This window comes from Molothrus aeneus, chromosome 14, assembly GCF_037042795.1.
Source record: "Molothrus aeneus isolate 106 chromosome 14, BPBGC_Maene_1.0, whole genome shotgun sequence".
In the NCBI taxonomy this organism is placed as follows: domain Eukaryota; kingdom Metazoa; phylum Chordata; class Aves; order Passeriformes; family Icteridae; genus Molothrus; species Molothrus aeneus.
The window spans coordinates 6,880,157-6,905,771 of NC_089659.1; the positions used below are offsets into that span (position 1 = coordinate 6,880,157).

The 25,615-nt window shown below is 39.7% G+C and overlaps 1 protein-coding gene across 1 annotated transcript in view; it reads left to right on the forward strand.

Annotated features, from left to right (window-relative positions):
- AFF2 (ALF transcription elongation factor 2) overlaps positions 1-25,615 on the forward strand; it is a 304,091-nt gene that overhangs the window by 194,732 nt on the left and 83,744 nt on the right. Inside the window, exon 8 of the mRNA XM_066559790.1 lies at positions 13,566-13,617. Within this exon, the coding sequence (XP_066415887.1) occupies positions 13,566-13,617 (52 nt within the window). The remainder of the gene's footprint in view (positions 1-13,565; positions 13,618-25,615) is intronic.

The following is a 25,615-nucleotide window of genomic DNA, read 5'->3' on the forward strand; positions in this document are numbered from 1 at the left end:
AAAATGATTTAATTAAAAGTCAGAGAATACTAGGAAAATCAGTTGAGAGAGACTGTGTGTACTGTTCCTTCTCATGAGTGACTGTTTAGACAGACCAGATTCTCTGGTCTTTAAAATGTTTTTTCCTAGAAGAAATCTGCTGTTTCCTTGAAAAATTAAAAAACAACAAAAGCCAGCACCCCCCAGCTGACTGCCTGCAGCAGCTCCATGACCATGAGTATGTATTGTGATCAGAGACCATATATTGCTGAAACTCCTTGATGGAATGAGTTTTAATTTGGTTTACAGAAAGCTTTAGGGGATATGGCTCTCTACAAATTAGACCACAGGAGCTATAAAATGAAGGATGTCGTCTCTAATTAGAAACAGTGGAGCAGTCTGGTGTTCTTCCTAGCTGTAGCCTCGTGGGTCCTCTCTCACAAGTGAACTCTGGGCAATAGATTCCTCTCCAGTAACTATTATCTGTCTTTCTACTGGAGTTTATCTGTTATCTGATTTTCTGTCTCCATTTCGGTACACACCTTTCCACATAGTTGTGGTAATTTTTTCACACAGTTTTGAATGGCTGCTGCAAAACAAAAGTTCATATGTTGTTCAGTGATTAGTCACCACTACCAAAGTGATTTACTTATTTTAAATACCAGGAAATGATTCTCAGACTCAGGTGAATGTAGAAGTCAATTTAGTGGGTTCCTCTTGCAGCATGCAGCTCTACCAACTTTGTTTTCTCATGCCTCTTCTGATGAAGTTAAATGAGAGTTAAAGAAAGGCATAAGATAGACTGAAATAAATTATGCTTTATGGTAATCAAATTCAATTTCCTAGACACATTTTTTAGCAAGAGAGCATTCATCAAACTGGGAACCAAGATTTTGGACAAGAAAATAATGTTACTTAACTGGCTGGGAAAAAATGGTGCCTGGAAATCTAATAGTGAGATGTCTACAGCTTGTCATTTATGCCAAATGATAAAACCAGATTTAAGCTTAAATGCAAAAGGGCATTTAATGCACAACAGTTAAAAATCAGCTAAAAATGTATTTCCATGGCACACATGAAAGGAAAGCTGAGTGTGGAGCTGAGCTGGGAAGTATTCAGAGGCTGTCCTAAGGCAGCTGTAATTCGACTTTTTAGTCATCAGTAAGGGAGAACATTCAGGCTCTTAATTCATCAACATCTTTTAATGTAGACTTATATGGAGCAGGACCAATGACTAGTCCAATGAAAGCTTTAATTTACTTGTGGCATATTGTTTCCTCTAGGAGCTCTTGTAGATCAATCTGAGAACAATTACTAGGTGAATAAAAGAGGGAGGAAAAAAAGTCAAGTATTACTCTGGAATGTAAGTAAAAAATGGAACTTTAGAATTAGTCAAAATATTTATTTTGCTGCCCAGCGTGGAGTATTACTGTAGGAAAGGGCTGTATTTTTAAGTGTGATTGCTGTTTAGATTTTGCCAGAATGTATAACTGAACATGTCTCATGACCGTCTTATTTTCGTGTAGTATTTCATCCTCCAGCTTTGTACTGGAACTTTATGCCAAGAGAACTCACTGGAGACTGAGTGACAGATCAGGCTGTTGTCCCACATTCCCCTTCTACTAAATCACAGTTTTCTTTAGATGGAAGGTGGCTATTGTGAAGCTGTCAAACTGAGGAAAGTTAAATGGGCTGAAGTGAAGGCTCCTGCTAACAATAGCAGCTATCTCTGTCAAATGAAAGCTCAGCAGACAGTTACAAGGCAATTCGGCACTGATGGGTGGTCGATTAAAAACAACAAAAGGCAAGATGAATGAAAGGGGAAAATCCCTATTACTTTGTGGTAGGAGCTAGGGGAAAACCAAAAATAAAATAAAAAGCCCACCTCACCCAACCCCGTAGCAATTGGAACAGACTTGTAGTTAGCATGACCTTCATCATCTCAGATATGGCACAATAAAACTGACAAGATTATTTTCTCTTCAAGCAGTGCTGAGGTATTTTCATTGGCAAAAATCTGGAAAAGTAAAATAAATGCAGAGTTCAAGGCAGTTGAAAAATTCTTGAATCTGCTAACAGCTGGAACATAGTACCACCAGGAAAAATAGCTAGGTTTTGTGCTAAAAAATTATGACTTGATCATTTTTTTTACAGTGTCATTTCTGAGATTTTGAAGGTTACCCTATAGACAACCAGAAGAGGATTAGAGAGAAATTATCTTTGAGCTCAAGGGAGCACCAATTTAAATTGGATTTGAGATATAACTTTTGCATTACCTTAGGAGATGAAAGGTGGTGTTGTGCCCTGATAGTTACCCAACTGCCTGACCATATGTATCAACTGGATTAGTCTGTAGATTAGCAGCTTGTGCACCAAATGCAAGGTGTATTGTGCAATTTCCTCTTGGTGGGACTCATCCTTTTTCAATTGAAGTAACATCAAAACTCAGAAAACGTGGGGAGGGCTTTGCAGCTTGCAAGTTAGGCATAAGGTGAATGTACACACTTGTTCCTCTGAAGATAATAGTCACTAAGATTTAGACCTGTTATGGCAGCTGTGTAGAGTAAAATCAGAAAGTACAAAAGAATAGTCTTGGGGGAAAAAAAGGTGTGTTATGTCCTTATAATTGTTCTGTTAGAAAATCAAGTTTTGAAATTTAATGGGAGGCAAGCACCTAAACTCACTTAGAACCTGTGAAATTCCCATTTATTTTCTCACAATTTAAATGTTAGGATAAAAAGGCCACGAAAAACAAATAGGTTCTTACAGAGCCTACAGTTAGGACTTTGGTTCCTGCCAACAGTAGAGCCAGGGTTTAAAGAAACTGAAAAAAGATTGTAATGAAGAACTTGGGGAGACATAGGTACTTTGTGAGCATAATGAACCAGTTTTTCATTCCAGCTGTGTTAGGAAAAATTGTTCAGTACTAACAAATTGTTCCATTGAACAACCTTCTCTGACAAAATGTAGAACTAGATGTACCACAGACCAGATCAAGTCTGACAATTTTAGCATATTATTGTTCTATTATTTGTCTTTGTAAAGTCATGATGTCATTAGACTTTATCAATTAAATTAAGTTTAGTCTGCGTCATCCTTAAGTTTTGCCCTTTGAAGAAAACACTGAGTATCCATTTATCAATTTCATGTACTAATTTTCTTGTTTATTTGTCTGATAATAACATTGAGGTACTTAAGTCAGGGACAAAGAAACCTAGTGCCAGACATTATATAAATGGTCAAAAAGAAAGGCCAAGAAATGGTAGTCTGGAATTATCTTTTTTAGAATGTTTTTAGCACTGAGGACCATATTTTGAGGGTTTTTTTTTTTCAATGGTAACATGTATTTCATCTCATAACTAATTTTGTATGAAAATAATATTTTAACCTGCCTCTCAGAGAATCAACCACAATGCTCCTCAAAGGCTTTGTGGTAGAGGAAGACCAGGGTGGTCTCAAGATGAATTTGGGAGAGAGATATTAAAGCAGAGAAGACAAGGGACAGTGGGCACAAACTGAAACAAAGAAAGTTCCATCTGAAAAGGAGGAGAAACTTCTTTAGTGTGAAGGTGACTGAGCACTGGAACCGACTGCCCAGAGAGGTTGTGGAGTCTCCCTCATGGAGATATTGCAAACCTGTCTGGATGTGATCCTGTGCAGCCTGCTCTGGGTGACCCTGCTTTGGCAGGGCACTGAGCTAGGTGATCTCCAGAGGCACCTCCCCACCCCAGCCATTCTGTGGTTCTGTAAACTGGACATAAACAATGTCTATGAGTATCCCTAATGCAGCCATTTAAACCAACCATTAATGTTCCTTCCTTGGTTCTTCACAGCTTCATTCTTCCAACTCTGTAGAGGGCTCTGCAAGCACAAATTAGCAGAGAGCTCAGAAGTACCCTAGTCCTGGGGACTGTAAAGATTGGAGGGTGTGTGTACACAGGATGTGTGTGGCGGTGGGGAAATGCTGGCTTCTCCAGAGTTACACCATTTGCAGTGATTCAAAAAAAAAAAATCCTCAGTTTTTAGGATGAAGAATGGTGTGGTAACCATGTGGCACAATTTATAGGGTAAGCAAACTTTCAGTGAGAGCTAACTGTATCAGAAAACTTGTGTAACATGCACAGAAGGCACTGTTAAATTATTTCAGTGCCATAATTCAAAATGCTGAGGAAAATTCTCCTGTATTATAGCCAGAGCAAGATTGGATCTCTAGCCAAGTACATCAACGTAAATGTTCAGCTGTCTGGGGAAATACAAGTCTTACACTGTTACTTAGGGGAAAATGTGCACAGACATGGTGGAGCCCCTTATGAAACAATCCTCATTCTGTTAAACAATAGGATCAAATTTTCAATCAGGTTATCTAGCATATTGCATTCTTCAAGCTTGCCAAGCAAAGAGAACTATCAGCATGAAGATGGATATATTTTTACAGAATTAATGATGTATGAAATCTAGAAGTGGAAACATACATTTTCATTTTATCCTCTAATTTTTCTTTTTACATTATAAGTGAAAGGAAATGCTTGGAAGTATTTGCAGTTATTCAAATCTGTTTATCTTAGAGTGATTATCAGAGCAAACAGTGTCAGGCATTGTGTTTGGATCTGAGCCTGAAAAATAGTGCTTGCAGGAGCAAGGATTATTTGCATGAGTCAGTGTTTTCAGCACTGTGCTTGGTACTTGATTTCTCTCATGCATATGCAGTGCCTTATAAATCACCCAGATTCAGAAATCATTTAAGTATTTTTTTTCATTTATCCAATCTATTTATATTCGTTTTAGTCTTGCTTGGTTTTATCCCCTATATTTATGTTAGTTTTAGTACTGCTTGGATTCATCTGTTTATACATTTTTAGACTGATCAACAGAATGTTCATTTAGGGATAGAAGTGAACAGTCTTACTGAAGATTCATTTCTCTTTGAAAGTCTGTATCAGATCTGTGAGATAGCTGTGGACTCTTGATGTAGGATTTTGCAGGTAGAAAAGTGTCTTTAAGACCTGATCACAAATTAGGGCAGTGAAAATGAAGCTCACATTCCCCAGGATCCCCTTATCTTTGCTTTCTGTGGGGATTTTTGCTCATGATCATCCCTGAACTACCCTGTGTACCAGGCATGGTCCAGCAGTATTTTTTAGTGCCTTTGCAGCCTGGAATGTGCTGCTCAGTTCTCCCATGCACACACAAGCCCCTGGTAGTTGCTCATCTTCCCTGTAGCCAACCCCTGTCTTTATTCACTGTGCACCATCAGCAGGCCAGTACAGAGGACTTGGATTCCTGCTTGGAATTCTGCTCTGCTAATGCACACCCCTGAAATTCTGTAAGTCAGGCACTAAGCTTACAGCATTCTTTACAAACCTGATGTGGCAAATTTTTCTTTCCTCCATATGCACAAAGACTGTGCTGAAGCTAAAGCTCCCATTCTCCATAACATACCATGAAAACCATGTCACAACTCACTGTGTTGCCTTTTCAGTATCTTCAGCTGGAAGACCTCCTTCAACCAGTCTTTATTAAACATCTTGAGTCTTCCTTTTGAACAAGTAAAGAATTCCTTTACAGTTTTATTAAGTTATTGTTCATTTGCACAGAAATGAGGAAGCCAGACCCACCTACAGGGTCATGTACACTGTAGAACATTGGATAGATGAGCCAGTCCTGTGTGATTTCATTCCTTGTTGAACAAATTTCTTTAATATATTTACTGGTATGATTTTTTAAAGTCACCTTTGCAAGTTGCGGTAGAATTATCAATCATTGTTTAACTGTGTGCTAAGTTCCTGTAGCCTTTGTGTGTAAATATGCCAACTGAAGGCTTGTTTACCAGAGAAAATACTGGTGCCCTGGCTAGGAGACAGTTTTAATCAAATATGGCTGGAGTAAGCAGGTGTTTTTCATGTGGAATGTATTGGAAATGAGTATGTATCACAGAAATGGCTCTTGGACTATATATTGCTCTTGATAAATAGCAGAACCCAAAATTATATCAGCCATTGCAGTTTATCAAAGGGAAAATAGTAAAAGCTTTGTGCACACTGTCAGAATTGAACACACTAAAAAAGGTGGGTACTCATTTTTATTCTTCACAAATTCTAAGAATGCACATTTTATGCTGGCATTTTTAGAAACTATTAGTCACTCTCTGTGTTTTTCCTGGACCTATACTTTCCTTTGTTCTTGTCTCTCTTTTTTCCCTCTCTTTTTGCTTCAATGATACATCATACTCTGAGATGTGTGTTGTACTGAAGAGTCACTGGGCAGTGAGGGGGACACAAGGTGAAGGAGATTGCACTTTTCTAAGGCAGAAGGAAAACCCAGTGGTATGAGTGTTATTAAGGCAAAAATATCAACTCACCAGCTCAAAACAGAAGGATTCTGCTTTCTGTGATTTTTTTTGCAACTTCCTATTACACTGTTAAAATATTTTGACCCAGTTCTGATCCCATTCTGTTGGAAGCATCGTTTGCAAGCAGAATTGAAGCTCAACAGAGAGGTGAAGTTATTGGATATACCAGAATATTATTTGTGCTAAACATGCCAATTCCCATAAAATTTGGCAGCAGGTTACTCCGTCCTCCCAAAGTTCTTGTCTCAGCTTTAATGAAACACAAAATGCCTGTCAACAGAGCAGTTGTTTTAAGTTGCACTTGGGTAGCAACTTAATATCTTAGTTGCCTTGAAGAGCTTTTTATACATAGACATTAATGGATGGCTGGATAAAGAAGTTCTTCTACTGAAAGAATTAATTTTGCTTAATCCTTTTGAAATTAAGAGATGATACAGAGAGATGAGTAATGAAGTGCACTCTCTAATTGTGAGGTACCTAATAGAAAACCACAGGGGTTACCTCTCTCTCCCCATCTGTAATTACACTAATTACTGATATGGTGCCAGGAACACTAAGGCAGGCTGCATGTGACAACACACCATGGAGTGTGTCCTAGCAAGCCATCGTTCTCCATCAGTGGCCAGGAGGAGGCTGACCATGTCAGCAGTGCCTTTCCTGTGCCAGGGAAGAGAACAGGCACCTTTATTGCTCACAGGTTGTTTCACAGTGAAAACACAAAACTTGACTTCAGTCCTTTCTGAGGGGAGGTGATTTAAGGCCGTAGACTGAGGAGTTGATCTATACCTTAAGCAAATGAGCCCTATTGAGGCCACTGAATCTGCTTTAATGAGCAGAAGTTACTTCTGTGAGTAGCAGTTTGCAAGACTGACTTCACCATTGACAAAAATGTAATGAAAGAAAATGGTGGATGAGGAGAAGGGAAAATTAATAAATTATATTTAAGTATGTATAAAATTGCTGGACAAATGGTCCTGACTATTAAGGTAAATGGTGCTTGTAAATTCCATTTAATCTTCTGAGATTTTCTGTTACCATAACTCTTACAGTATCTCAGAGGAAATAATGTAAGGATGACTTGCACATTTCAGAAAAAGAATGAATATAAGGTTTCAAGATTTATTGATGGGATGTTTTAAAACAAAAGATCTTCTTTTTTCCTTTGGAATTACTCTACCGTTTATTTTCATTTCCTCAGTTTTTTGTTCACTGTATTATGAACTTCTCTGGGGAAATCTATTGTTAGATGTTTTCACACACATAGGCCCCCTCCTTCCCCCTTGATAAATGATAAAATTGTGCTCCAGTGTGTGCAACACATTCTTGAAATACATCTGAATTCCATTATACAGTTTGTCATTTGCATGATACCTTTTGAGTTACCACTCTTGGAGAAGCCTTATATACTACAGAGAAATGCACTAGGAAAATGAAAAACAAGTTGGGTACGAAGTCCATGGGGTAAACCAGCAGAGATTGTGTTGAACTGATGGCCTTATTTCCATGCAAGTTCAGGGGTAGAAAAGGTGCATCTCAGTGCTAGTCACTATTTGCATGGACCATGTTCCTCTGCAGGAATATTGCTGCAAACAGGAATGACAAGGCCTTTATAACTCAGGCTGCAGTGTACTACTTATTTCACCACAAAGACATTTATTGGATTCCTGCCTGTTCTGTATTAAGTCTTAATGAGTTTCACAAGTTTGACACTTGCTCTAACAGTCAAATCTCTCTCTCTAATATCAAATGGAATAACTAGTTGTAGCTCAGAAATCTTAGAAATGCATTCCCATTTTACCAGAGACAAACCTGGCAAGAAAAGAATGGCATGTCTGTATGTCTGGTTAACACCACTGCCTGTCCTCCTTCCTGTGCAGAATCAACACTTGTGTTTGCTGTGATGTGACTCAGATGGAATACACATTTTGTACAGATTTGGTTTGACATGAGTGAGTTAATTTTCTGGGCAGTTTAGGATTAGGGAATTGCCCAGTATTCCCTTGGCTGTCTGCTTGCAACACCCTCTTCCCTTTCCTCCATCCTTTTCATTCCCACATGGCCTTTTTCACATTGGAGTGAGCCCCAGTGCAGTGGTGAACTGATCCCAGAGCAAATTAAACATGCAGAACCTTATCCTATCCATGCTGCCTTTTAAACACCTCCTCCTTAAGAAAGCTGTATCACCAAACATGTTGCTATAAACACAGAAGATTCCCATCCCAACCCTCCACAAGCAGAGCAGGAAGAAATGCAGCATTCCCAGAAGTCTACCAGCAATCAGGACCTTATTCATTTGTTAAAAGCTTTTAAATACATTATATATTAAACGAAGAAAAAAAAAGAAAAAAAAGGATGCAGTGAAAATCCTCATTTAAGACATTCAGAGTATTCTGTAAAAGTAACTGAAATTGAGTAATAGTGTGGCAGTGCTTTTTCAGGGAGTGAATTATCTCATGTCGCCAAATCCTCACCTGTTTGTTGAGAGGATCCCAAATCAGCAGGTCTGGTGTGCACAAAACATCCACTGAACTCAAAAGTCAGGATGGGCCACAAGTCCTATTTCAGTGTTCATGTTCTTACTGTTTCTAGTGTGACTTTTACAGAACCCATCCTAATAAAGCCCTTGTTCAGCCATTTGTCTAGCTAAATTTGTAATGTAGGAACAATCTGCTTTGGGAGCAAATTCATCCCTGAAGGAAGTGGGTATTGTAGTCAGTCAATAAGATTGCCCCTACTTACACCACAGATAAATGTGTTGCTTTGTCCCAACATTTCTGCTTTGCAATAATTTCACATTGCAAATTACAAACCTCTGAAAATTGTAGATTATAATAAATGTGCTGACACAACTTCAACTTTTATAGTAAATGGCATTGCTCTAATAATGAAATAAAAAATCCTACTTAATCCTATTCTTTCCCTAAAGTGGTGTTTTGCATTAGCTATGGATGAAAAGACAAACAAGTACATGTATATTCAATAATAATGTCAGCTGGGTCAGAGAAGAATAGGAAATAAAATGAATTCATAACACCCCTGGAGGTAGCTTTCTGATACAGGCAGTTTTCTCTTTGATTTGCCCTCATTGGCAGCATTCATTGTAATTTTAACATAGCCTCCAAATTGGCCTTTATTAATAGCTGTCCTGATCTTAATAACAAATACACTCTTAATCTCCAGTCTGGGTGCTTCTGAGGTGAACAATTACATAGAGCAGAATAGATCATATGGGTATTTAGAGGCACCTCTCACTCAAGAGTGCCTAATTTCACCTTCAGACCATCCAGACAGTGTTTTGAAGAGCTGTAGATACAGAGCTCTTCTGTCTCAAGGCTTTGAAGCTAAAATACCTTTCTAGATATGATAGTGAAATAGTCACCTTGAATTAAGGTTGCTGGCAATCTTAAAAAGTCCTTATTGAGCTTTGAGTGCAATCAGATGGTACTTGCTTATAAATGAGAGTTAATGGAAACATTAAACAGTACAAGCTACTGTGACCCATGCCTTCAGAATATTAAGCACATTTTGAAATTGTGGAACACCATCTATTCTTTTGTGTTCTGTAAAATATTACTTTTTCTAACCAATATTCTCTGGGAGCAGGTTATTTGAATTGTTCAGCATTCTACATTTGCATGTACTGTGTATTTCTAATTTATTTCCTCACTTATCTGGCTACCATAAATTTCTGGTTGATACTATACTCAGTTTCTCTTTAATTATTCCATCTGCCAGAAGAGTGTGATGCATTTTAGAAGCTGGTTGGTTTAGTTGTTGAAGCTTTGAGTTTTGGAACTGAATGGGATGACATATTCTTCATTTAGCAGAACGGGCTAAGAAGAATTACATACCCCAAGTGATAAGCTTGGAACTGCTAAAGAAATGCCAAAATCCAATTTTTTTCCTCTCTCTGGTTGTCTAAACATCTATTAGTCTCTTGAAGGGAACTCATAAATCCTGCAAATTTAGTTTCTCTGAAACCAACTCTAACAGTTGTCCTTCCTACTAATCATGTTTTATATCAATTTTATATTTTTCAATATTCAATAAACATGTCTTCTGCTTACTGTACTTGTTAGAAAGTATCTGCAGTATAGGCTGTATGAGGACAGTTATTAATCAGCCATTTCAGATGGCTGTAGGGTTAGTTTAGTAAGTGTATCCATTTATCTTTTTTATGTTTTCTTCTTTGTCCTTTCCATTTATCCAATATGGAATTTCTTTTGTCCTTTTTGGTTTATTTCTACCAGGGTATGTCAAAAAGGAATTTAACATGTAAAAAATGAAAAAAAAAACCCAAAACACAACAAACAAACAAACAAAAAAAACCAAAACCCAAACTACCCAATAGCTGAAAGAAAGAAAGCATACCACCCTTTGGGTTTCATTCATGAAAAGATCTTTGCATTATATCTACTTAAATCTGCATTAAAAAATAACAATAGAATGCATTATCTAGCAGTGATTCTTTAAAGCAGTGGATAATTTACACATTAAAGTGAAATGTAGGTTTAAAAGCAGGAGTGTAGGATTGAATTAGAGTGAAGAGTCAGAATGATATAGTCCTGTATGAAAATGGTCTCGGTTTCCTGGGGGTATTGTCCTTCTGGTGTAATGAGACTTGCAGATAACAATCAGGGACTGTGGATAGATCAAGGCACAGCGATACATTGAGAATGGCACAGCAAGTAATGGCTCTGGGGAAACAAATGAATGTGTCTGCTAGATAAACAGCATTAAAAGTTTCTGTTCATTGCCAAAGTCCAGGCCTCTAGAGATTAATAATCCCTGAAAAATGGCATGTTGGGTTTGAATGGCAAGGTTTTGGTAGCAGGGGGGTGCAGGGGTGGAAGCTGGAAGCTTCCCCCATTTCCAGCAGAGCCAATGCCAACCTCCAGGATGGACCATGGACCTGCCACCAGCCAGGCTGAGCCCAGCACTGACAGTGGCAGTGCCTCAGGCATAACAGATTGTAGAAAGGGAAAAAACTGCTGTGCAACAGCAGCTGGAAGAGAGGAGTAGGAGTCTGTGAGAGGAGCAGCCCTGCAGACAGGCAGGGCAGTGCAGAAGGAGGGGCAGGAGGTGCTCAGGGTGCCAGAGCAGAGGTTCCCCTGCAGCCCCTGGTGCTGCCATGGAGAGGCAGCTGTGCCCTGCAGCACAGGGGGGTCCTGGCAGCAGGGATGCGCCCAAAGGAGGCTGTGAGCCCATGGGAAGGCTGTGCTGGTGTCCTGGTAGAGAGAGGAGCCCACCCCACAGCAGGGAGATGCCCAAAGGAGGCTGTGAGCCCATGGGAAGGCTGTGCTGGTGTCCTGGTAGAGAGAGGAGCCCACCCCAGAGCAGGGAGATGCCCAAAGGAGGCTGTGAGCCCATGGGAAGGCTGTGCTGGTGTCCTGGTAGAGAGAGGAGCCCACCCCAGAGCAGGGAGATGCCCAAAGGAGGCTGTGGCCCCGTGGGAAGGCTGTGCTGGTAGAGAGAAAAGCCCATCCTGGAGCAGGTTTGCTGCCAGGACTTGTGACCCCATGGGCGACCCACACTGTGCATGGAGGATGTTCCCACAGAGGGGGTGCACTCTGGAACAGTTCCTGAAGAGCTGCAATCTGTAGGAAGGCCAAGTTGAAGAAGTTCATGAGGGGCTGGCTCCTGCAGGAGGGACCCCTTGCTGGAGGAAGACGGGAAGCATGGGAGGAGTCCTCCTCCTGAGGAGGAAGACCCTGCAGAGACAATGTGCAGTGAACTGACCATCATCCCCATCTCCCTGCACCACTCCGAGGGGGGAGGCAGAGAAAATTGTCAGTGAAGTCCAGCCCAGGAAGAAGGGAAGAGTGGGAGAAAAGGTGTTTCATCATTTGGTTTTATTTCTCGTTGTCCTACTCTGATTTCATTGGCAATACTTTGAATTGATTTCCCCAAATCAAGTCTGCTTTGCCCATGACAGTCATTGCTGAGTGATCTCTCCCTGTCCTTTTCTCGACCCACAAGCCTGCTTTACATTTTCTCTGTCCTGTCCAGATGAAGAGAGGAGAGATAGAGCAGCTTTGGTGGGCACCTGGCATCCAGACAAGGTCAACCCCTCACAAATACTAACTTTTAGAAGATTTTTTTTTTAAATCCATGCTGCAGTTGTACTTTTATGGGTTCACATATTGCGGGGAGGCACTGGCCATTTATCAGGATCCTAATGACTGGTAGTTATGTGTCCAGGTACTTTGTAACCACTGGGTCGCCCAACAACAGAGGTCACTGGAAGACAGATGACTCACAAACCAGTTTAAAGATCTCCTTTACTTTTTCTTTTTAAGGGCACCATCAGGCTTCAAATATTCTAAAATTTTCACATTGGGATTGTTGTCCCCTATTTAAAATTCAATGTGTCAGGAGGCTTCCATGATTTACTGGTAGTTTTCAAACAAAAAAAAACCCTTCCTAACAGACCTTCCATTGATTGCTAGAGTTATTTAAAGGCTAACAATAAAAAATCATAGACTTCAAGCCCCATCAAGGCAAAAAGGAAACAATAATTGCAATTTGCAAGCCTCCTGCCATGGATAAAGGAGCTGGGGCTGGCAGAAAGGAAGATCTGAGATTTTAATGGCTGCTGCAGCAGGTCAGGGGAGATGTGCCAGTTCATTCCTACATCATCCCATGATAAGACAAATTGCCAAGGTGAAAAGATGGGTGTGAGGATCAAAAATGGGGGTATGAACTGGCAGGTTCCCAGCTTGGAAAATGTTTGGTCTGCCTTTGGACACTAACAAGTGTGAGGTTCCATCAAACCTCAAACAAGCACCTCCTCTTCTTGCTATTGTTCACTTTGCATTCTCAGTTTGATAAGGTACTAGAAAGGAAATTGGTGGTGCCCCAAACTGAGAATGAAACATGGACAATTTTCTCCAGTTTTAGCAGTCTCAGAGCTGAATTTCTCTTCTGATTTAGAAACACTTGTAGGTGTATATGGACTAATCCCTGTGAGACAATGTGGAAATACAAGAGGACATGAAAGAGCAGCTGACTGCCAAACTTTATGATGGATGAGTCTGAAAGTCATTTGTTCTACTCTAGAATCACAAAGAAGCACTAATACGTACATATGTGGACTTTACTTACCTCAGGTCTGATTTTGCTGTTGTTGAACTGAAAGAGAGTTTTCCCTATGACTTTGCTGAGGTGTAGATTTGGCCCATTGCACATAAAGTTAATTCATTAAATGTAATTCTTTATCGTTTCTCCTTTTTTTCAGAATGCTTGAGGATGATCTAAAACTCAGCAGTGATGAAGATGATAATGAACAGGTAAATACATCTAATATAAGTGCATAGACCATTTAAACTAACAAAGTTATTTCATTGGTTGGATCTGTTTGTGTGTTGACATACTATATTTGCATGAAAAGCATTTTGGTGTGCTGCAGAATCCATTAGCTTAAACCTTGTTTGCTTCCTTCTCATTAGAGGAAACAATCTCAAAGAGGAATGTGTTTCAGTTTTGCTGGTTCACTTTGTGATGTGGATTAAACTAAGCCAAAATATGACTTACTAACCTTTGAATGAGAGTCCACACAGAGCATCACCCAGGAACAGGCAATGTGTTCTGAATCTCTGTCCTCCATTGTCCCAAGCTAACTGTGGAACAGCCTCCCCTTGCTTTTCACCCATTTTCTGAATTGATGAGCTTTTTGGAAGTGTGTGTAAGAGGACTATATAAGAGCACCAACACAACTCCAGAGTTTGTTTGCACTTTGCAATCCATTCATACAAGCCCACACAAGAAAATTTGGTCTGTAAGTTTTTGTTCCAGTCAGAGAGTAAAGGGTTGGGAATCCACAGTAATCCAGTGACTCCTATTTGTGAAAGGGAAAGCCCTCAGCATGTAGCTCTAAATCAATACTGAAAGTTTCTCCATGTACTTGGGATATTAATGAAGAATCATTTTCAGAAAACTGGCTCATGTCATTCTCTATCCTTCCCACTTTATAAATATTTATGTATAATGCTGGGAAAGAAAGCTGGTGAAATTCATATTCTCAACATTCTTATCAGAAAAAAAAATGAAACTTTGTGTTAAATTCATCCTTCATTTTACTTTATGCAATAGGCTCAAATGTTTAAATGTCTGCAATAGAGAGAAAGGTAATGCTATAATTCAGCCTAAGATCATCTGTTCAGTCTGGGAAATGTTAATTATAGGCCAATCGTTCTTTCTTATTTATTTTTAAACCACCTAAATGTTCTCCTTCAGCCTACCTCATCCATCCTTAGGGTCATGCCAGGAAAGATTTACCTTCTGGTGAAAGTTGACCCCTTAGTCATACAAGTCAGTATTTTTTAGCACTGGCAAGACTTGCAATGTCTTCTGAAGCCAAAGGGTCAAAATCCTTGTGCAATGCAGTGTTGTGCAAACATGGTGACTAATGACACCATAAGATTTGCAAATTTGCCCGAATGGTCCTGTAAAATGACATTGTGATCCTGAGATGCCTAAAATACAGAAATGGAAATATATTGTCAGGTAGCAGTTACTGTTGTTTTCCCACAGTAACAGTTTTCTTGTGACTTAAGTAGAATTTACAGAGTTTATACAGTTCATACTGCTAGGCTGAAATCCCTTATCACTGGTGAATGGAGAAGTAATGGCCTGGACCAGTGTTTGCTGACATCAAATGAAAAATCCAATGACTGACTTGAGCAGATGTCATCTCTGATGTTAATCCCAAGCAGGAAAGAGCTCAGTGCACAGAGAGGTCCTGACAGCTCTGGAGCCCTCCCTGCTGTCAGTGTGGGACGTGCCTCTCACCAAGCAGCATCCTGAGGGTGAGCAGTGTCCCTGCTGCCAGGCCAGGGCTGCAGCCTGGGCCCTTCTGTGGTGGGGATGTGGAGCTGCAGGAAGCCTCAGACTGCTCCAAAGCTCCTCGTGTCTTCCCAGAACATTCACAGCACGGGCTGCAGACAAACAAGAGAGCACCACAGGGACCTTTCATAGAGTTTCTCAACATTTTGTATTACTTAGAAAATTTTTTGATTTTTTTTCTCATACAATCATTTAATTTAGAAAGTATCTTCTAAGATCATCAAGTCCAACTCTTAACTGAGCACTACCAAGCCCACCAGTGACTGCCCAATTTGGTGTCACCTATTAACTGACCTGTATCCTTAGGGATTCCAAATAAAGCAACTGGACACAACTGCACAGTGAGAACATTTCTTAAATGCCCTGCACTTCAAGGGAACCTTCAGCTCTCCTGTGTAGCCCACATATGTATGGTTGCATCTCTTCTATTTGTTTTACAAATAGAGTATAGACAAAATTATACAGCTCACTCAGGAGTTATACATTTCTCATTCAGGAATTTAGGTTTCCTAAATTAATGACTGTGTCTGCCTTTATATTTTTGTCAGGCTAAGGCCTTGCAATGCTGAGCAGCAGGACTCTGCTGCATCTCTCATTCATTACACTTCAGCAGCCTCTGCCACATCTCTTTAAGGAGAGTGGATTGGAAATTGGAAGAAAGGTTGATCTGGCCCACTGGTCAGACACATAAACAACAAAAAAGTAACTTCAAGGGCTTTTTCAACATAAATGTTTTGCAGTCAAGTGACCATTGTTATTCAGGTGTACACATGTGCTCATTCTGGCAGAGAGAGAAAAGATTAAAACTCTTGGCTTAAAACCATTCTAGAAGTTTATGCAGCATTTCTATAAGGAAATGGAATCACTGTCTTTACAGTCTTTATGATTTTTTCTGCTATAAGCCTGCAGCCAGTGTGAAGCATGAGCTGGCATTTACTCACTTTTATTCGAAAAACCCCAACACAGTACATAAAAATCAAGTTTGTATCCTTTATTTCTACTCTAATTTTAAGGAAATCAAAATTCTTTGGAACAGTGGTCAGCAGGGAGCCCTAGAATTTCTCCTCTGAGAATTGCTATGGACCCTTCAGTTTTTACAGGACAGTAGTGACACTGATCCATAACTGTACTTGGAAAGCAACTTTTAGTGAAAGGCTGTAGAATGTGGGGAGAGTTTGATCTATCAGCCCATGTTCTGAGACTAGCAGTAGTTCATTTGTCAAGGTGGAAGATTGTTAGAAGCATGGCTGCAAGAAACAAAGCTCTTCTGTTTGCTCCCTCACTCCTGTGAACGAGCACCCTTATTTATGAACTGTATTGCATTTACTCAGGGGGCTGTGGGCCTTTACTGTTTCAGGTGTTACAGATCTGCTTCCTTTTCTCCCCACTGCTGAGGAGGAGCACAACCACACAATAGCTCCAGTCAGTCATGTAACTGAGAAGTTGAGCTTCATTTCTGGATAGGATAGGAACTAGCAGGTTGAAGTCAATGGAAGGTATTTATTCTACAGATAGCATCAGCAAGGCTGTTATTGACTGTGCTGCCCAGTTTTAGCATTCCCTTTTCAAACAGAATTTTGAATAACTGGAAATTGCTCCTAAAAGTTATAAACATGATTTGGAGAACCCTCCTTAATGTAAGTGTTATGTTTATTTTGGTTAAGGCGCACATGATGATGGCCTAGCAACATATCACCAAGAAAATGATGAAGGAGACTGTACACTTTAATTTCACCCCAGGGGGCTTAAGAGACTTCAGCAACTGAGAGCTGACTGCAAATTCAGCCTCCTAGTGTCAAAGTGCTGCAAATTGCATGGAAACTTTGTAGGTTCTTTTCCTTTTAGCCTTCTGGCAGCTGAGGGCTTGATGCAGAAATGGTTGAGTGAATTTCCTTGGGCTGCAGCCTGCAGGAAGCCCAGTGAGATGTTCATTGTGGGTGCCTTCAGATTTCAAACGTAAAGTACCCTAGACATATGGAGAAGTTTGAGAAAGGAGTTTGTTTTGTGAGGATGAGTGTTTGGGCTATTATTGAGATTTCTAGGGCTAAAGCAATGCCTAGGGCTGTTACAACTAGGGCAGTTATTTTAATGGAGAGAGGTATGGTTGTTGGACGGGTTTTTGTGGGCATGATAAATGAGGTGATGAGGAATCCTGCTAGGATGCCTCCTGGTGCAAGGCGAGTGCATTGTCATTTTTTGGACCATGTAGGTCATTGCAGTAGAGCGTGGGGCAAGTTGCAATCACTGCACCCCAAACTCCTGTCAGCACCTTCTGGTGCAGCAGTGAGGGGCTGCATTTATCCACACCTGTAAACACAACCTGCACCTACACCTGTAAACACAACCTGCACCTACACCTATAAACACAACCTGCACCTACACTGTAAACACAAGCACAGTGCCTCCAGTGCAGACACTGTGGAGCTGGCCATGTGACCCATGCTTTGTCCCATAGACAAAATGCTGATTCTCACGTCTCATTGTGGGTGATTTGGGATTAAAGACGCACAGAAAACGATGGGTTAGATCTGGAATCAATTTTCATTTACAGCTGAGAAGCAGTTATTGATGCTGCGCTCACAGTTCAATAAAAGATCTAAAGATATAGACCTTGTGTTTCTCTTTCAATATAAGCAGCATAATCAGTGTCAAATGTTTTTACAAAGAAAATTGTATTGACAGTTTTATTAAAATTGCTGTCTTTAAAGTTTTAAGTTATCCACAATTTGACCTACTTGAATGGTTTTTTAATATGTACACTGACCAACCCAATAGATTTTTATGTCACATATTTATAATATCAGGTACACATCTCTTTAAATGTATTATTTGAGAGGTACTGTAACATGTAAGGATTGTTTGGATTGTGAACCCTATTGGTGTTGTCAATTGGCACATGCATCAGTATTGCATTCAGCATGGCACAGGATGTTCAGACTGGCTGCAGGAGGTACAATCAAAGCAGATGACAGACATGCTATTAGTAAACCAGGAGATGACAAGGCATTTCAGAGATGCTAATGTTAACACTCCTCTCTGAGAAAGGACCCACCTTTTTCAATGGCTTTATTACTCTGTTAAAAAAGTACATCAGAAATTAGGAAGAGTAGTGAAGATTTTTAATTAGTAGCTCAGTTCAGCTGAAAGAGCTTAGATAAAACACAGGTTAGTATTTTTTGTTCTCTAAAACACCTCTGTATAATTCAAATAAGCTTTGAGCTCAAAGGCATCCAAATGAGTTGTGCCTGGATACAGTATTTTAAGTAGCTGTGGTGTACCCAATTTTCTTTAACCAGCTCCTCTTTGTTCTTCTGCCTAAGGAATAGTCCTGTTAACCTTTTAAATGTGTACTTAATTTAAAGCACATTGCAAGTGTTCTGTGTGTTTTTGAACCAAAGAAACTTTGATACTAGTTACAGACCTGCTCCATTTTCAGTATTTCATGTATATAGTGGTTTTGGCAGAACAAATCAATAAGATATTTTTCTTTTCTACTTGATTTTTTTTTCTTCTCCCCTTAGTGATTGCCATTTTTCTGAAAGCCCTAGAAACACAAGACATGCATGCAGTCTGTGGCCCTGCTCTATTGTTTGTATTTTACATAAACATAATTCTTTTTTGCTAGGCTAGTATTAGGTAATTAAATTCAAAATGTTTGACTTTTTAGCTGAGCCTTAAAAGGTAATCAGCCATAAGCTGAGCATTGTATTCTTATAATACATGCTGAGCTTTCAATGCCTTTATTCAAGTTCAATTTTTAGAATTTATGAAGTTCTAAGGCATAATATGCCTTCATTGTATCATGTAAACATTTTTTAAAGTGCAACAGTGATCACTTTCCTTGTAACAATAGATATCCTTACCTGTTGTATTTTTTCCCATTTTTTAGCTGGATCCTGAACAAGCTGTTTACCTCCCCAAGGTTTCTCTACATTTCCATTTACTTTGTTATCAGCAGAAAAGCTGAAGAACAGCTCTTCAGTAATGACATCAATACTGCACACACAGTGAGAGAGGTCATCTTGTCAAAGCTATAGAAAAATCAGATGGATTAGGAAGAAACTAGGTGCAAAATAACTTTGATAGAGTCTTTTAATGTAAACAGTTTATCTGTCATTGGGTTCCATTGAAATCCCAGAGTGGTGCAGCATCAGCTGTAGCCACAGCAGTGTATGTTTGGTAAAGAGCACACATTCCAGTGTCTAAGATTTGCAGTCATGCTTTATAATTGTAGGGAAATGTTTTCATTAAGCCATTAATGAAAACAGAAGCTATTAGAATAATACAGTCATTCTCTAACCTTGTCAGTCTCTAACCATGAAAAATCCTTTCATGGATATATGTCCCTTCTTGCTACCTCAGTCCATTTTAATTGTTATTAAAATTATTTTATTGTGCACAAGACTGGTTGAAACAACAGTATATCAGCTGTGTGAGTTAATACTCCAGCTTTGAATTAGGCAAATCTTTGGTGCTAAGAGATTTGATGACTGAGGTATCTAAGGTTATAATTCACATGGTAATGATGTAGGTTCATATCATTTGTTTATTATCAGCAGAAGCTTTCAGTAGCCACCCTGAGATCTGGGCTGAGCTGTCTGCAAAAAGCATAGCACACCACTAAAACACAAAGTGTTATCAAAAGTTTTTAACTTGTTCAGAGTCACAGAATCACATGTAATTTTTTTTCACACATGTTGTTATTGTGGAGGTCATCCATCAGTGAGGAAGGGGATTAATACAACCAGGAAGAATGGTTGCACAGGAGTAGAGATCAACAAGAAGGACTCTGCCCCTGGAGCTTGCAGCTGTGCTCTTGCCTGGGCTCTGGGGTAGCACCTGCCCAGACCAGCACAGGAGCTGGAGGAACCCCATCCTTCCCACGTCACCTTTTCCAAGTGTTTCCATGGCTTGAGACTGGCAGCTCTGTGTCAAAAACCCTCCACCACAGTAAAGAAAAAATAGAGGAAGAGAAATGCTGGCAGACAGACAGCCCTAACAAAGTGGGAATGACATGCCTTAGCTGAAAAGTTTCACATGTGCATCTTCAAGAAGCCTTCTCCTCTCTTCCCCACAAGTGAGCAGGCACTCCATAATCCCCCAGCACTCTAACAGGGGCTGCTCTTGGGTTCACTTCTGCCACCAGCCTGAGGCTACCAAGCTCTGTCAGCCCCACTGTCAGACACAATTCCTGTGAGAGAGAAGCTTTAGAACCCCTGATGCCTCTGTCACTACTTTAAAAGAGGTCATTCCTCAGTACAGCCATGAGAGCCTGATGCTGGAGATCTGCCAGCCTTTTTGGATGGGACAGAAGAGGGAGATGAGGCCTTCAGTCCACAGGATGGGCAATGTACTCTGTGTGTGTGTGCATGGCTGCACACAATTTTTTTAAAGGAGTCTTTATTATAAGCATGAGGAAAATATATTTCACCAGGACCTCTTGCTATGTATGCTACTTATGCAAAAGCCCTGTAGTGTTTTGGCAACAAAGCAGAGGCAGCAGCAGGTTAGAGAATTGATCAACCCCAGCATTGTTGTTGCTAAGAGAAAAGCCAGCCTTGGCCATACTGTCCTGTAAAATAAATCTGAAGTCTGTGATACCTGCAGGCCATCTCAGTGCTCAACACTCACTAATCTGACCACACAGGACACATTTATCTCCCTTTTCTCCTCAGAAGGAGAGTGGGACTTTTATCATGAATGTCTCATGAAGCATTTTGGTGAAGAAAGTGTATGGTTTTCTTACACTGGCCATCCGCAGCACTGCTCTTCTGTAAAAGCCTAAGCAACTGTCTATGAACTTCAAAATCTGAATTCCTGGGAGTTTTTTACTGTGATAGAGGATAGTGCTAATGCTGGGTTTGAGACAGGGAGCAAAAGGCTGAAGGAGGGACTCATAGGTGACCAGAAAAACCATAAAGTAGGTGCTGGAAAGGGCATGATAAATCCAGTAATTAGCCTCTGTCAGCCAGAATAAGGAGAGAAGTGAAAGTTGATCTCTCCTGGAGGTATTCCAGAAAGAGAACAGTAATGAAAGCTAAACACCTTAATTTTTCTTAGGATGAATTCATCTGCCACTGCAAGGTTTGCTGGGGTTGTAGGTGCTCTATTCTGTGCTGGCAGGATGAATCTTCCCTGCACACAGGGACAGGTCAGGACCACAGTGTGACAGTGCAATTGATTTGAGCAGGGTGTTCTTGTGGAGAGTGTGCTTGCTTTTCAAAATTCCCAATTTCATGGCAATACTATTAAGTCTAATTCTTGGAACTGTGCAATTTAATAATCAGTCATCTGAGCAATGTACTGAACCAGACCAAAGTCAGCAAAGAGTTATTTCACATGTGTTTACCTCTGTTGTCTGCTTGTAATACATTTAATATTCAGTATAGATGTAATGTTCAATATAAATTAAAATCTTCAAAGTCTTTATTTCCTGCACAGGAAATAAATGGGCAGCAGGGACAGCAGCACCATCAGTTCACTGCCACTGTGGGTACTCTGCCCTTTTGCTTCTCAATTCTAGGGAACTATTCATTTACTTAAAAAAGGAGAAGACTAAGGACAGGTTGGATTCCCAAAGAAATGAGAAAAAGGTCTTTATCACAAAGGGAAACCTAAGGGCATAAACTGCAAATGAGCAGGGGCACAAGGGGCTGTATCTGGAGGTGTCTGCCTGTCCATTGTGGCAGAGCAGGTGAACATTGCAAAAGTAACAATCAGGCACTGAACTGTGAAACTACACCTTGTACAGAGAGAGAGAAAGACCTAAATAATAAGACTACAAAATATCAGAATTCTTCAGATAAGTTCCAGGGATTCAAAAGATGGTTCTCCTGCTAGAACTGGGAAACTGAACAATACTCAGATTGTGGTGGCTGTCTGCAGCTGGACAGTAAGGTCACAGCATATTCTTTGAAACAAGCCTTTTGCTGCTTATTCCTTGAAGGAAGTTTGGGAAAACTTTTTGTTTCTCTTAAAAAGAATTCTCGACCTTTTCTATGTTTCTTCTGCCTCTTCAATTTTTTAGTCATGTGATTAACTTGATGAAGTACAGCTATGGAGTAAACCCAGCAAGGAATGGAATGGATTTTTTTATTATTTGTTAGCCTTCTGGAGGGTTGAACCAAACACACATTTTAGAATAATCATCAGTAAGTATGACAATGGCAAATACTGAGTTTTGGTTACCAATAGATCTTTTCTATTTTCACAATAGGATTATCATCCACTAAACCTTGGTCATTTGTGATTAGTTTGTAACAAATTAATTTCCAGGAAATGATGTTTCAAACCACAATTTCAATGTGGATCTTTTTTCTTAAAAATGGACCATTCAGTACAGTTTTCCAAATTTCTGTCACCAGGGATGTATAGTTGTTTTCCAAATAAAACAATTCTTAGGGAAAATCAGGTCTAGCTCTAGAAAGAGTTCCATTCTCTGCCATAGTTGGTACTCTAAGAACCCTTATATCTGCTATGTTTTGTGAGACACTGGTTAGCTTTGTTGAATTAACTTGACAGTCACAGAATTCCAGGGTTGGAAGGGATCTCAGGAGATCATCAAGTCCAACTCCCCTGACAAGGCAGAGTCACCTGGGGTAGGTTACAATGATTCTTAGGACTGCAAAAGCAGAATCAGTAGAATTTGTAATGTCATGTTTCTCCTTTGTTGGATTGAGGACTCAAAATTAGTACAAATGGCAGCTTCTCATCAAGAGCACTTTTATGGGAAAGGAAGACATGGTTCAAGCTCTTTTGTCAAGGTACATCAGTATTGAAGTCCTAAAATAAGCAAACATGTTCTGTGAGTTATCTTTGCAGCAGGGCTGCTCACTGACAGATAGCTGTAGCAATTTCTATTGTAAAGTTCACCGAAGACACTGAGTAAACTGAAACCTGTGTGGTGAGAGCAACAATGCTCACAGTATCCACAGTGGCTAATTTAAACCAGCTCAGATATGTCTACGCAAGCAGCCAAGCACTCCTCAGAGTGCAGTGTGTACTCGCAGTGTGTGTAGCTCTTTTCTGTTTAAAAAAAAATTATAGAATAGTTCTTGAAGAAGTGGAAGTGGCCACATTTGTTATTGCACACTTTCTTAGTTTGATTTACACCATTACACTGATGGAAAACAGGGTTTTGGAAAAAACTGCTGATAGAAGCCCAAATATTTCCGTGTTGTTGCTCAATTGAAAACAGTTCATGTTTATCAAGGGTGAAGGTGATTCCTAAACCACAGACAGACTGGTTTAGATTTGGTCACTTAAACTCTTTTTTTTTTGTTTTACCCAACTTCCACTGCAACAATTGAAATGAAATTTTCAGTATTTCAAGTACTGCTGAGCATCTCCCTGTGAAGCCATGAAGGTTACTGCATTGCTCAAAGCAATGATGGGAGCTCTCTGTGCCTCATGCACAGCGAGGGCTCAGTGAACCATTCTGATTTGCTGATACCACATGCTTGCTGGCTTGATATTACAATAAATGGGTTTTGGCTAATCCATTCCACACATTTGAATCCTGAGGGGAAAATACTCATTTTTTAAACTGTGACATGAGGAGGACAGTATCTTTTCCATTGGTTTTGGTCCTGTTTTGATACAGTAACATTGGCCTTTTTGTCCTCGAGGTGAGACTGACTGGGAACATCACACACAGAATCTCAAATGCAAGGTTGCCAACTTCATGTCAAAGGCAATTAGCAAGAAAGAAATACAATCTCCTCTGTTGACATTAGGGGACAGGTAGAGGAGAATGTAAGCAATGAAGTAAAGAATAAAAAAAATGAGGAACACAACACACATATTTATACATACACATACTGATCCTTCAGGCCTTGGGTTTTGGCTTTCTGATTCCAAGCACAATTCTGGATGGTTTGTTTGCTGCACACCATATTCTCCTCCTCCAGAGGAGGTCCAACTGTATTTAGCATCAACTGCATCATCAGAGAATCAGAGCACTTATTTGCATAGTCACTTGGCTGTTCACCCAAGCAGGCAGAGCTGGTCAGAAACTATGAAATAAACCTGAGTTAGAGTTGCAGCAGCTCATGGAAAAAGGGGGAAAGTTTGAGCATGAAGGCCTGCCTTCTTCTGGCAGCCCATTCAATGGCATGAAGTGTCCTCTGTCTCATCCTAAGAGATACTCTGAGGCTCAGCAATTGCCTTCTTAGCTGGCTCACCAGTGCTTCTGAATCAAGAGGGTGAAGGGGCATTCTTGGAAAAAATCTTTTGTCTAATCCCACTTTCTCAAAATCAAATAGTTTTCAATGAAAATTCTGGATTTTCAGTTATGCAATGAAAAATACTTTTTTTCTTTGGATAGCAGACCTTTTGCCTGTAACACTTCACCAAAAATATAATTTGCATTTTGCAGATGCCAATTATTTTAATTGGTTATTTTTGAGCCATCCCCTTGTCAGTTCATTCATGTCTCCTTTGTGATGTAGGAAAGTTGTACTGACTGAAATACTTTTTCTGGTTCATTCAATCCAAAAGCCAGTCAGGTAATAGATAGTGATGAATAAAAGCATTGTTTCTACATTTTCAGTCCTTGTTCATAATCTAGAAGTAGTTTGTGCTTATTCCCCTGTTTAATCTTTTGTGCAATAATTGAATACCTTCTAACAAAGTATTTTTATGGGTAAATCACATTACAGAACAAGTACAGCACAGTGCAGGTGCCTCTTCAGCTAATGGTAAAACACGTAGTACCAAAATCAGGTGTAGAGGTAGGAGTCATTCACAGCTACAAGAATCAGGTAAAACATCCCTGGGCAAAATCTCTCTGATGGATGAGCCTCTGTGTCTCACAGCTTTTCACACATTCCTCGTCTTCTTCCTTCTTATTCAACAATGGAGTCAGCTGTTGAAATAAGGTCTTAGGGAGCAGAAGCACAATTATTCAGAGGCCATAATTGTTAAAAAAAAATCAGAAGAAAATTACAAATTAAAGTGGAATGATTGTCTGGTTCACTCCAACTTCCATTTTCTAATCATCCTAAATTATTTTAATGCATGTTTTCAAGCTCAAAATTAGCAAAGATCCTATGATGTAATTCTCCTAACACCCATTGAATATTTCATTGTACCAGTCCAATTTCATTTCAATCTTTGGCAGCAGCATCTGTCACTAAGGGCACATGTATGGGGGTTTAGGGACCTCCCACCTGTTCTGTTTCTAGATACTACTTTTAATACATGAAGTTCAGGAGTCATTGTGAAGTTAAAACCAATTTCTTACTTGTAAAGGCCTAGGAATATAAGATTAAAAAAATTACTATTAAAACATGTTTGTCTTTGAAATATCTTAAATTAATAATCAAAAGCTTGCATCAAGTCTAAAACAAATCAAACTCAGTGGTGAAGATGAGAAACAGGAATTATTAACTGAGTAGCAAGGCTGATGGAGGCTCAATGAGATCATTTTGTTCAAAGATTAAA